The sequence below is a fragment of the Trichosurus vulpecula genome, chromosome 7, assembly GCF_011100635.1.
Source record: "Trichosurus vulpecula isolate mTriVul1 chromosome 7, mTriVul1.pri, whole genome shotgun sequence".
Classification (NCBI taxonomy): Eukaryota; Metazoa; Chordata; class Mammalia; order Diprotodontia; family Phalangeridae; genus Trichosurus; species Trichosurus vulpecula.
Window position 1 is genome coordinate 104347947 of NC_050579.1, and position 14505 is coordinate 104362451.

Genomic DNA, 14505 nt, shown 5'->3' on the forward strand with positions numbered 1-14505 from the left:
CATGTTCTCCATATTGGTCATATAAAATAAATCCTCCTGTTCCTTTTTTTTTAATAATCTTTGAATTCTACGTCAGTGGCTTCTGCGATCGTTTTCTTAAAATTTTTCCCCTGATATTATGATTTCCTAACCAATGTCAGTTCTTTTAAAGTTTATTTGAATGTGCATTTATCTACCTGGGGACATCTTTCAGTATATCTTGCATCATCAATTTTCTTCCACTTTTAATTTTTGGTACTTCATTTGAAGGTGACCCCACTGTATATTTTTATTATATCTTGTTCATTTTGATAATTTCCCATTTCCAGATGATTTTTATTTTCTTGTGTGTGTACACATGTATTTTGGCCATTTTTCTTTACTGTTTTTAGTCTTGTTTTTTGAGGAGTTGGTCTCTTATTCAAATTCTAATTTGGCTATCTTAATAGGAAACTATGCCTATTGTCCATCAATTTAAAAACAGCATTTGAATCTGTAGAATAAAATTATAGACTATTCAGTGACAGATGCAACTTTATTCAAAGACCTTTTAAATATTTCTGTAAAGTGAAGTAAATGAGGTACAAATCAGAAAACTCATTCAATCCAGGTATTTACCAGTGTTGATTTAATTAATTTCAGCAAGCATTTGTTAAGCACCTCCTATGTGCGAAGCATACTGCTTGGTGCCAAGGAAACAAACACAAAATGAAAAGCATTACTAGAAGATGTCACATGCTGAGACTAAATAAAATGATTCCCTATTGAAATTGATGCTCTACAAATTACATCATTTTTGCACAGTACTTGGCTTGATGCTAACTGTTTCAGGTCTGAAATACTACAAAGTTTCCTCATTAATTCTGTAAAGTAAACTTGACCTAACCACTATGTACACTTGAAGAAACAAAATGTGTGAAAAAACACTTATTGCCTACTCAGTTATATGTGTGTATATATGTGTGTATACACACATATATACATACACACTATATATACACATATATACATATACGTATGTGTGTGTGTATATATGTATATATATGTATATATGTGTGTGTGTGTGTGTATGTGTATATATATATATATCTATATATATATATATATATATATATATATATATATATATATATATATATATATATGGCAAGAACTTCAGAAGGACAGTGAACAAAGCCCAGAATTGAAGAGAAGATAAGACTGTATTGCATATGGGAAAATTGCAATTTCTGTGATGCTTCACACTTCTTCACTTTGGTAGAAATCCATCTTTTTTAATACTAGTATTCTTCTAGTAGTGGCCTATTGCTTTGAATCATGGAACAAAAGAATCCTGAAGGAATCATAGTTAGAAATAACATAGAGCTCAATGGAGACATGTTTGGTTGGTAGAAATAGGTTTGCAGAGCATTAGTAATGGCCTGTACATGGAAAATTGGCTCAAAGATGTTATCGAAAACATGGGTGACCAGGAAAAGAACTCCCTCAAGAAACAACAGAGGATTAGTTAGACTGGTACATTTGTATTTCTCCCTCTTCCTCCCAGTTCTGGTATTAAAAGAAGAAAGAAAACCTTGTCATGCTTTGGGTTTACCCTTTATGGAAGATTTATGCCAAAACATGAACTGATTGAATGGGATAAGCAGGCAGAGAATGGGTGTAATTTGTAACAGTGGAAGGAATGCCAACAAAGAAGAAAGCATGACTCTAAGTAATAAATTAAAGCAACAATTCCCCTTGAACTACTACTTTACAGTCACAAAGCACTTTACACACCTTATTTCAAAGCACAACACACCAGCCTGGGAAGTAAGTCAGGCTGATATTACCATCCCCACTTTAAAAAATTGACATTTATCTGGGGTCCGTAGGATAGAACACTTGTCCAGGAGTCATGAAAATCTGAGTTCAAATATGGCCTCAGAGATTTAGTACCTATTAACCCTAGGAATAATAGTAGCACCTACTTTCCAGGGTTGTTGTGAGAATTGAAATGAGATAATATTTGTAATGCACTTAGCACAGAATCTTGCACATCATAAGACACACATAATAGGTGTTCCATAAATGCTTATTCCCTCCCTCCCTCCTTCCCATCTACTACTTTACAGTTACAAAATGCTTTCATATATCATCTCAAAACATAGCATAGCCCAACCACTTGGGGAAGTAGATCAGGTTAGCATTATTATCCATATTTTACATACAAAGATCAATCAATGATCAATAATAAATAAGCATTTGTTAAGCACCTATGATATGCCAGGGTAAGTGCTGGGGATACAAAAAGAGGCAAAAGATAGTCTGTTCCCTCAAGAATCTTACTCTTTAAAGGGTGAGACAACATGCAAACAAATATAAGATAAAAAAAATAACCAAGGCACTATCACATACCTAGTTATCAATAGAGATGGAGATTCAAAGCCAGATCTTGCAACTCTTTCTATCACCATGTGTGACCACATTCTAACTAGTTCTAGATTATCCATAATTTCCTCTTTTCCTTTGATTATATGCTTTGCACTTAATTGTGCATCTGTTTTCACCATATTCACTTTTCCCTCAATCCAAAAATCAGTTTATATGTAAGTTCAAAAATGTACAAATTCAGTATTTTTAACATCCTCTAAACTTATTATGAACCATTCACACATAGCATTGACGTTTCCTATTTCTCCTTTCCCATTCTCATAAAAAGACAGTCAAATATCCATTAATAAAACAATCTGACAAAATAGAACTTTCTGTTGCTCTAAAATATTAGGTATATAATGTGGTTATCATATTATATTATATTATATTGTATTATATTATAATTAGGTATAATGTGTAACTACATACCAACATATGTGTACATGTCAGCTTACAATCTATGCCTAGGTGAGTTATTTGTATGTGTTGGCATGTATGGGGTATCACATTCCAAAGGCTCCACATAAAGGTTGAGTGGTAAATTACGTACAATATTCTTGATGGCTAATCCCTAGAGATCTATACATAGCTCCCAATAATTAATTTTAATAACAAATTATCACATATGACTATAGGTAAAACACGTTTCATCTTTGCAATTTTGTTATTAAAATTCTTTGTTCATAGCCTGATATCATTTAGGCAAAATCTAATTTGTTTCAGATCATAATCCCTCTAGCTAGCTCATTGCTGATTTACAAGTTCTGATCTATAACAACTGTTCTATAGTTGGTCCTTTCCTCCTATTTTTGACTTGTCATTTTAATAGATCTTTCATGCCATCTGGCAACATTTGAGTGCTTGTGATAACTCTGGTTCTTTTCCTGAAATAAGATTCAGCCCTAAGAGTTTGTTCTATGTGAATGATGTGTTTTTCTTTTAGTTAACTGTCTACTCACTTAAATTTCTCCAGCCTTATTGCATTTTGTTTATTTTGAATCCTGAAAAAATAAAATTTATGATTACTCATGACACATGTTCTTCCTTGACTTAGTTTATAAGTAATAGCAACACACACATACAGCACTGACTGTTAAGGTAAAGTAGTTGAATTGCATATTTTCAAAGGAGGGCACAAAATAATAAGTCTAATTAAGAATAGGATTGATTTTTACTTGGCCCAAATGTAATTCTTGTTAGCAGCAGCCACAGGTGAAGAATTATGGCACAAACTCGATTTTCTTGTTGAGGTTTTTACTGCAGGAACAAAGCAAAATAATCTGAGTCTTCTTTTAGTTCTTTATTAAACCTATTTGTTAGGCTACCTCTAAGCAGTTAGTTGGTACAGTGGACAGAGCACTGGGCCTAGAGTAATGAAGACCCAAGTTCAAATCTAGCCTGACGCTTACTAGCTGGGTGACCCTAGGCAAGTTGCTTAGCCTATTTGCCTCAGTTTCCTCATCTGTAAAATTGAGACCATAATTGCACCTCTCTTCCAGGGTTGTTGTGAGGATCAAATGAGATAATTATTGTAAAAACACTTAGCACAGTGCCTGGCACATAGTAAGTGCTATATTGATGTAAGCTATTATTATATCATGGGTCTTCAGAAAATTATTGATGGAGACTCGGTGGCCTAAAGTCATTTGAAAAACTATGCTATGCATTCTGGTATTTCTTAGATAAACATTGTACCTATCATTCACTGTCATAAATGTCTATTCTACAGAATATATATGAAATGACATAAACTGTGCTATATAAGAAGCTGCTATATTTTCAGAGCTAACCATTCCATTGAAATTCAAGTCAATTTAACATTTAATTTGCTCCTGCTGGGTAAGATAAAAAATTTACATGCTTCATGGCTCCTGCCGTCATGGAACTTATAGTTACAAGCTTATGTGAATGAATGAAAAAGTATCTATTGAGCATATACTGCATGTCGAGAAATGTGTTGTCCCTTCCCATTTCTTATTCTCTCCCAATATATTCTGTATATATCTTGTTTGTACACAGTTATATGCATGTTGTTTTCCTCATTAGTCCATGACTTCTTTAAGAGTGGGGATTTTTTCCCCTTGCTTTGTATCTCCATCTCTTGGTACAATGCCTGGCATTGGTACTTGATAAATGTTTGTCCAATTGACTTAGGGTTGCAAATAGAAAAAGTGAAGCTATCACTGCTTTCGAGGAGCTTATATTCTCATCGAGAGAGGCAATGAGTTAAAAAGAAAAAGAGCTCAGTTTCAATACAGATGGAAAAGCCTCAAGTCCTGGTGGTAAAATAGTAATGATGGTAAGATCTAGGGGTCTTTAGGTCAGATGACATTGCCAGAGGCCTGTAAAATATAGAAGCAGGGTAGATGATAAGGTCTGGACCTCAGGAGGCAGTGACAGAGCTGGCGGTCCTCCATTTCATCAAAAGGAATAGTAATTGAATCCTATATACATATACACATTACATATATATATATATATATATATATATATATATATATATATATATACACACACAGACCCACATATGTAGACACACAATATATACATACATATATACATACACATATACACACATACATATGTGTATATATAATATTATATATGTATATATTATATACCCTGATGAAAATCAGTCAAAACAAGATTTATTGGCTTAGAAAATAAAATCTCAGTATTTTTAAAGAGGATATCACTGAAAAACTTCCTCAGAGAATACATAATTAAAATGAAGACAGCATTGACAAATGAAACACTAACAGTATGAGTGAGAAATTTGCAAGAAAGATTCTCTCTTAGTAATTCCCATACTTTTTTCCAGGCATTTTCTAAACGTACAGAAGCTATTGCAGTTCAGGCTGAGAATCTTGTTAAGGAAGCATCAGAGATACAGCTGGGATCGAAGACTAAGAAGACTCTTCAGCAACAGGCCAAGTCAGTCAAAGAACAAGTCAAAAAATTGGAAGAGACCCTTGAAGAAGAGTATGTGCTTGACAAGTCCTAAACTTTCTTCTCTGAGATAAAGTTTAATATAATCTTTCCTGTATATTGTGTTTAAACTATTGTTTCAAAGTGTCTGTGTATTACAGCATGTTCTCAGATAGTGACTCATTAACAGGAAGTATCACTAAATTTAGAAACTAAAATTTCAAAAGCAGCAACAACAAAAAAGGGCTGCAGTTTTTGCAGCCTAAAATGATTCTATTCACAAGAAAAAGCCATACCTGTTCAATTCTGTGGCCTTTTGTACCTGGCCATTTGTGACTGAATCTCAAATTGGTGACAATCGCTGAGCAGGATTTTTACTGGGTTAGCTAACAGTTACCAGATTGTGGAAATGCAGTTGATTTGCAGGCATGATTTAACATTTTAAGACTCTTAGCACAACATGTAGACCAGTTGCCACCAAACAAAAGAAAATGTTTGCAGTGATTCCACCACCATTTACAGTGATACCAAATTGTCGTTGGTTTATCTGCTATTTTGTAAAGCCATCTATAAGAAGCCATTGAATTTTTTTCAGGCTTTTGCTTTTTATTTTTGAGGCAAGAAAATACAAAGGGGCTGTTCTACAATTTGTTTATCCCCAGGATTTAGGGCGATGTCTATGTCTTCCACTGTGAAGACCCAGTATTCATGACTTTGCATACTGAGTCATAATCATGACTTGGTCATGAAATACATTAAAAAATTCTGAGACAAAAATGTTAGGAGAAGGTTACAAAGTTTGTCACATATAAAGCTGACCAGTTTTTCATATTATAGCAATGAACCACCAAAATACCTTCTATAACATATTCCTCACTAATTTATAGATTATATACTATTCCCAAGATTAATTTTAAATATGTAAAATGACATAGCATGGTTTCGGTGGATAGAGCTGACTTTGAAACCAAGAAGACTTGGCTATATGACCATAACCCAAGTGACTTAACTTCACATTTCTCGAGGCAACTCAGCAAGAAACTCTTCATTTGCAGAGAAGGTGCTGACTTGCATTGGTGAAGGCAGTTTCCTCACAGACTATCCCAATCTTAAAATTTAGTTTTAAGTGAAGTCTTGATTAGTGTAAACAGCAAATCCCATGAACTGGCAACATTATTTGTATTTACACTACATATTTCAATTGGGCTGGAACCAATTATTTTGGTTTGGAAAATAGTCTACATAATTATAATTTCAAGTAGAACATATTGAATGTATTCAAGCACTTCATGGGATTCATTTTTTGCACTAATGAGGCTGTGTCTTAACATCCTCATCCAATTTTTACATTTCTCTGAAATTTTAATTTGCTAATAGTTTGACTTTCGAGTGATTTTTAAGCAAATAATAAATTAAAACTTTTCATAGATACCACAAATTTTCCATCAAATATAATAGACTATTTTATTTTATTTAGGCCGGTCCTGATTTAAATAATGAAATCACAGCAGGGAATTTACATATTGTAACAATTGATCAGATAGCTACTATTTGCTTTCAAAAGGGACAAATGCTATAAAAATATATTTTCCATGAAAATCACTATAATCTTTCTCTCACATTCTACTCTTGCATTTAAGCTAAATCCCATAAGCTCCAGGGGGATGGATGTGCAGCCATGCCTTAGCGACTAGAAGCTGCATGGCCATTTCATTTGCACATGAGTAATGCCATATTTTTTTCTTGATATTTTAAGTGCCTTTTGGAAATCAGGGAAGTCCCTTAATCTTGGTCTAACTTAACACATATTCTTAATAAGATCCAATTGGTTGGTTAATCTTTTTTATAGATAGTAAGACATAAATACAAACACATTTCCTGGGTTACATGAATAGTCTTAATGCAAACTAAGAATTCAAATGGAAACATTCACTTCATATGTTCATAAAAAGTGAATCCTAAACTGTCCACAAATAGTGATACCTCAGTAACAATAGCTATTAAATAGGGGTGGTGGAGGGTTTGTGGTCAGAATTCTACAAGAAATATAAAGTAGTTGATATCATTGCATTTTAGGAGTATTAGAGTTTGCTGCAAGAAGAAAGAACATTTTCTGTGTGACGGCATGTCCTCACTTAGATTTTAAATTTTCTCATGACATTTAAAAGCATATTTTATGAACCAGAGCATAAAGATGCCTTTAGAGTGAGCATTTTTAATTTCCTTTAAAACTGAGGGATGTTGTAATGTAAAAACAAATCATTTTAAAATGCCTTGCAATGTAGTGGCTTTTCTTTCCACTATTGAGATCAGAGGATCATAGAGTTAGTGCTGGAAGGGACCTTAGACACCACTGAGTCCAACTCCTTATTTTATTGATAAGTAAATAGGAGGCACAGAGAGATTAAGTGACTTACCTAGTGCCACAGAGTTAGCGAGTGTCTGAGGCAGGATTTGAACTCAGGTCTTCCTGACTTCAAGGCAAGAGCACTATTCAATCCACTGAAGCCCCAGCAGTCTCTCTTCCTTCTCCTTTTTACATAGATTCAAATTCTTTTAGTTATAGTGCCATTATTTTGTGTGTATGTGTGTTGGGATGGTGCCATTGTTACATAGTATATTATGGTTGGTTAAGTCTTAATTTCATGCTTCTATTTGTTTTGCATGTGCCTATCATGCAAAATCACTTAATGGGGAAGATGAAGTCCTGTCACTCCTGTTTATACGGAAAAAAAATGTGCCTCTCCTTTAAGTGGCCAAAAAGTTGATGTGGCCACAAATGTCTTCACAAATTTTCACTTCATAATTTAAAGAAAACATTACTGATTATCTTTATTAAAATATTGCATTTTGTTCACTTAATCTGGTTAATTTTAGTATTAAAACCATGGAAATGGTGAAAAACAAGTGGGAGCATTTTGGCAATAATTTTGAGGCCCTCTCCGTCTGGATTACTGAAAGAGAAAAAGAGTTGGATGCCTTGGAAACTTCATCATCTCCCTGGGACATGCAAATCAGCCAAATTAAGGTGATCTGTTCACATGTTACATTTACAATTCATACATATGTAGCTTTGAAGAAACCTTTTCCCTTTTTTGTTTCCATTTCCTTTCTTGCTACTGAGGGCTGATATTTTTGGTGTGTGATTGTATCTAATTTGTGTGTTACATTTGTAAAAAAAAATACCAAGCTGGAGGGTTTTGATGGAGACTGTGCAAAATTTTATAAATCAAGTTTTCTTCTATTAGTGTTTGGTTTATACATACAAAATTCACACTGTATGTGATGACATTAAAAAAATTATGGTTACATAATTCTTTTCTTTGACTTTGAATAATACCCTTTGGGGTTCTCTTGTCTGTTCATTTAGGCAACACATAGAAAAAACATTCATCTTTTAAAAACATATTAAAGAATCATTTTAGACATTTTAATAACATAATAACAGTAGTTGCCTTAAACAACCACAAGGAGGAGCTCAAGCAATTCTATTCTCAGTGTGAAACAGAGTATCATTCCACTCTCTTCCTTAATGCTAGACATAGGCGACCCATCTCCCTAGATCCTTTCCTGCTTGAAACAAAACCATGTTATGTTATCATATATGATTGCATCTAAAAAGGTTAAAGTGGAAATATGTTAGCTTATATGACATGTAGCATCCTTGCTCCCAAAAGAAGAGAAAATATTGTCATACAACTAGTATTGTTGAAACTATCCCATTTTATCTTGTCATTCATGCATTTCCAAAATTCAGTTACTCATTTTTCACAGATTGGCTTGATTCCTTTCTAATGCAAGAGTCCTCTGTCCTTTTGTCAGGGTAAATGTGGGCACTGGCAGATAAACACCATGCACTATTATATCTTAGATCAAGAAACAAGTATCTGCACAGAGCGGGGAGAAAGTGACTCCCACACACACCAAGATATGGAGTTTGATTCATCATTGCTAATCACACATGATGTGCAAACAAGTATATATACCTTTTTACTTACATATATATATATATATATAAATAATAGCTGTTTGCTATAGTTTCCCAAGGTAAACTGATTCTATATACTTTGGACAGATTCATAAAAGACTCTTAATCCTCAAAGTTGTGAAAAGTATAAAGAAAGTTGCCTTTTGTTTCACTAAATGAAAATCAAATATATGGCTGAAGCTTAGAAAACATAGAACTATTACATTTTCTATCTCAACATTGTGATCCCTTCTTTCTTCCACCCCAATTTCTGAATTTATGTATAACTCTTCAGTTTTTTCATAAGTTTACCTTAATAACAGCAATCATTCCATACACATTGCAGAATTGTGTGTCAATGTTCATATAACATTGTAGGAGAAATACTTTTTAATTTAAAGAAACTTATTTTAACTGCTCACTATACTTTAGAAATATCCAAATAGATTAGCAGTGCATTTGGTTCCTGGATAGCATTTTGAAAACTTAATGGAATTTCATGAGCCTTTTTTTTGTTAGGGTCTGACTCATCCTTTTTCCTAAAAAATAATTACTTTGTATTTATTTGAATATATTCAGTATTAGCTCTCTACACTGGTTTTTTTTCTCCAAAGGAATGTCAGATATTTGTGGAAAAAGATAGATTCACTTTTGTGTTTTGTATTCATACCATCTAATACTTGGTCCACAGTTGAAGCTTAATAAAAGATTATTGAATGAATGGATGGATGAATGATGTATATTTTAACATAGAAAACAAGATAATTTCCCCCAAAGGTGTATAATGAATGACACTCTGTAACAATACCCATGGATAGCGTGGAATTCAGTATAAATCAAATTAGGGTATGAGAATTTTTACCTATACAACAGATCAGCAAAATGTTTTAAATATGTATATGAACATATACATTTTAAACTCAGCCCTTGTCATAAATATTTAATATCTTTTTAAATTTTTATTAAATATCCAGTTTCTAAAATATAAATAAAGTTTTCATAACATGATTGTGCAGTTTTAGCATTATGCATAGAACCATCAAACTCACTCATCTACAAAAAGCTTTTAAAGAACTAAAAGTTTTATTTTCTAAAGCTTCTATTATGGACATGCATATCCAGTTTAAGAACAGTTATATCCTCTATATCATTTCAGAATTAACAAGATATCTTGAAATTTAGAGACCTTTTTTTTATTAGAGGGTGGAGAAATCCCAATATCTTTCATCTTAATTAAATGAATCATTCGAGAATGATCAGGTTTCTGTATTTGCAAGTGAGGCATCATGTAGCGGCCCAGTGAATTTCATACTTTGTTTCGTTCTGAGTGTGGGAAGAAGGGTTCTAGACCTCCAATTCCATCCATGTAGTATAGAAACTCTTTCCAGTGATGCAGACTGGCTACTCATCTGTAACTTTGAGTCTTGAAAAGTTGCCTGGGGCACTGTGAGATTAATTAGCCTACCCACATTCACAGATAGCATCCTAACTCCAACGTCCTAACTCTAATATCAACCTTTTATCCACTATACTACTGTGTATTTTTTCATAAATACCACATTGTAATTCTCCTGTGTAGAACTCATACCATATACCACAATAAAGCCTGTATTTACAAACGCACTGAAATTCAGAGACATCTTTGTATTGTGTAGTAGTATAAGCGTATGGAACACACATTTGATTTCATGACCACTTTACATTTCTCCTTTGAAGAAACTGAATAGATGCCATGATTAGCTTTCCTGTAGGTAGTAGCGTTGGGAGATTTCCCTTTCTTCAAATCTATAAATTAAATATCTAGGTTAAATAAGGTGAGCCCCAGATCCTATTCATGATCTGAACTATACCCCCTAATGTGAAACATAGTAGGTTCTTAATAAATGTTTTTTTTTCCAATTTTATTTGACTTGAGATATGTTGTGGAATATGCATACTAGCTCTTTTTATTCTACCAAGCCTCTCATTACTTCAGCACATGCAGAGGCAGGCAGTCCCAATCATTGTACATTTCACCATCTGTTCATTTTTTTTTGGCAGGTTTTGTGGGAGGGAAGGAGAGAGAAGGAGGGGGTAAAAGGGAGGGAGGGAGGGAGGGAAGGGAAGGGAAGAAAGGAAGGAAGGAGGGAAGGAAAGAAGGAAGGAAGGAAGGAAGGAAGGAAAAAGAGAAAGTAGGAAAAGGAAACAAATGGGTTATAATTATGGCATTTCCCAAATTATTCCCAAATATATTACAAGTACTGTTCAAGAAGATTTTGACACTTTTCTCAGTGTGATACAAAAATTTGCTTATAGGCAAAACAAAGCCAACTGGGTCTACATTGTCATTTTATTTCACGACTTAGGTTATTCTTGAGAGAATAGAAAATAATCAAAGTGACATTCCAAGACTAGAAGAGGAAACTCAATCTTTTGCTCAGTTTATCACCACTGGAGAATCTGCTCGAATTAAAGCCAAATTGACACAACTAAGGAGACGTTGGGAAGAGCTCAGGGAACACGCTCAGTGTCTGGAAGCCACACTCTTAGAAAATGAATCTCAGCAACAAAAGTTTGAAGAAAGCCTCAAAAAGGTATAAAATTATCAGAAGTGACTCATCTTATTTATCTTATGTAGTTTATAGAAGATGAAGATTTTTATTCAAAATATATTTCTACCTTCCTGCAATATTCCAGTTCCTGGACCGCCTGAAACAAATATCAACTTAACCTAATTTTATATTCCTATAAATTACATTAGTTTGTAAGTTTAAAGTAATTTAAAAGATTCCTTTTTGGATAACATATAAATGTCATATTACACTTTGTTTAATTTAGCTCTGAGTTTGAATGAAATATATTTCAAATCATGCAGCAGTGAAGAAGCTGTTTTTGATTTTTATTTTAGATTTTTCAGTTTTCAAAATTTGTCATCAAATTATAAAACATTTATAAAGCAACAAATGGGCATGTCATTCACTATTTAATAGCTAGACTAGTTTGGGTGGGGATTTTTTGGCCTTAATACAGTTATTTTAATCATTATTCTTGCATCTTCATTAACGTTCTAGGTCCAACAATCTGTGTCTGAATTTGAAAATAAATTGAATGAACCAGTTAAAGTATGTTCTTCAGCTACAGAGACATACAAAGCTCTCCAAGAACATATGGTAAGAAAATGTTTCATATTGTCTGTTTGATTATCAACTTAGAAATGTGAAATACTTCATGGTTACACTTTTTATTTGTACTTAGAACTTTTTCTCTAATTATTTCTTGAAAGAAAAGAGCCAAGATTATCTATTCATTTAGAGTTGAAATTTTATTAAAAAATATTATGTTTTGAAAATTTGAACAATGCTACATTTAGAAATAAAAATGTATAAAACATTATTTCATAATAAAATTATTATGTCCATGAAACAATTTATGATAAGAGATACGGAGTGAGTGAAAGTGAGAAGTTAGGATGACACAGGTTGTTGAGAATCTAACACTGAAGTTGTGAATCTTTAGTTTAATAACTGAGAAGAATCACTTCACATCTCTGGGCTACAGTTTTCTCACCTCTAAGCAAGAGTGCTTGAACTACACAATGTTTAGTGTCCCATCAAGTTCAAAGATGATTCCCCTGCCTTTTTAGGTGGGGAGGAGCACACTAATTTTCCATTACTTTTGTGTCTACAATATCTAAATGATACTGGTAGTGGAGAAACTTTTTTTTTTTCCCCACTATAGGCTGCACTTGAATAATTGAGATAACAGTTCTGGTAATGCTATCTTTTATTTTAAACAATTACTTTGGGTATTTCTTAGCACTTTTTTAACAAGATTCTTCCTTTATATTCCTTTTTCATGATCACTGCCAGGATCTCTGCCAGGCTTTGGAAACAATGAGCAGCACAGTTACCTCTTTGTCAGTGAGTGCCCACAAAGTTATTAACAAAGATTCATCTGTTCAAGAAGCCATGACTCTCCAGCAAAGATATGAGAAGATGATTGGTACCACTAAGGAACAACAAATGATACTAGAGAATCTATTGGTCCACTGGCAGAGGTGAGTCCATTGCTCTAAGATTAGGTGGAATGGCTCTTCATCATCTGGTGAGAATGGAAGGGCATAGACTGAACATTACTTAATATGAAAAAGACGTTTCCAGCCATAATAAACAATTTCCAAAAGAGGAAACACAAATTATTAATAACCACTTGAAAAACCTCAACTTTTAAATTAAGATTAAATAACAATACCCCTCAAATAGAAAATGAAAACAATGCTGCAGGGCTGTGGAGGAATGGGTTGCAATTATTCATTTCTGGTTATTTAATTGCAAACATCTAGAAACTTTTGAAAAATATTCTAACTATATGTAGTAAAAATTACAAACATCACAAAAAAATATCAAAAAGTCATATGCTTTGACTCAATTATTGCACTATTGGCAATATGCCCTCAAAAAGCAATAAAAAAATGAGAAATGACTTACCTGTTCAAGATTTTTCCCAGTAGCTTGCCATGTGATCACAAAACTTTGGAAATAGTCTAAATGTCTAAAAATGGGAGAATATTAAAGAAACTCTTGTACATTAATATAATGGAGTATAATAATACAAATAACACTAAGGATGAGGAATAAAAAAAGTCTGAAAAGATCATTATAAAATAATGCAAAGAAAAAAAAATCAGAAGAATTAACTATCTGCCAACCATACCATTGTCATTGGTCTTTGAAGAGAACCAGTGACATCGGGAGCGGATGATATCTTGACTTGCAGGACTCTGCTTTACTTAAACCCAATTCACACACAAATTCACCAACCATAGTAGATAAAAAGTGAGTGAAAATCAATGGACAATATATTCTAGAGGACTTGGAGTAATTGATTAATCATATATTTAATGTAAATATAAATAGTTACTAAGCAAGTTTGATTGTATTTGTGTTTAATATTAGATTGTTTTAGTATTAAACAAGACCTCATTATTCAATTCAAGATGCTTCACAATTTTGAAGTGATTCTGACTGGGAAAATTTGAAAGGACAGAATCCTTCAGCTATAAAATCTAAAATAGACTGCCTTGATTTTATTTGTGAGTTAAAAAAAAACCTCAGTCACAGCTCTACAAACTTGAACAAAGATAGTTCTTCTAATGAAATGAGCTTAAAATTATTTTGTTATAACTCCTCCTTTCTCTAGGTTAGAAAAAAGAGCTATCTACCTTTCTGACCTGGTTGGAG

The 14505-nt window shown here is 33.1% G+C and overlaps 1 protein-coding gene across 1 annotated transcript in view; it reads left to right on the forward strand.

Moving 5' to 3' along the window:
- Positions 1-14505, forward strand: part of SYNE1 (spectrin repeat containing nuclear envelope protein 1) — a 593153-nt gene that overhangs the window by 234768 nt on the left and 343880 nt on the right. Inside the window, exons 31-33 of the mRNA XM_036766002.1 lie at positions 5213-5373; positions 8197-8347; positions 11632-11859. Coding sequence (XP_036621897.1) covers positions 5213-5373; positions 8197-8347; positions 11632-11859 — 540 coding nt within the window. The remainder of the gene's footprint in view (positions 1-5212; positions 5374-8196; positions 8348-11631; positions 11860-14505) is intronic.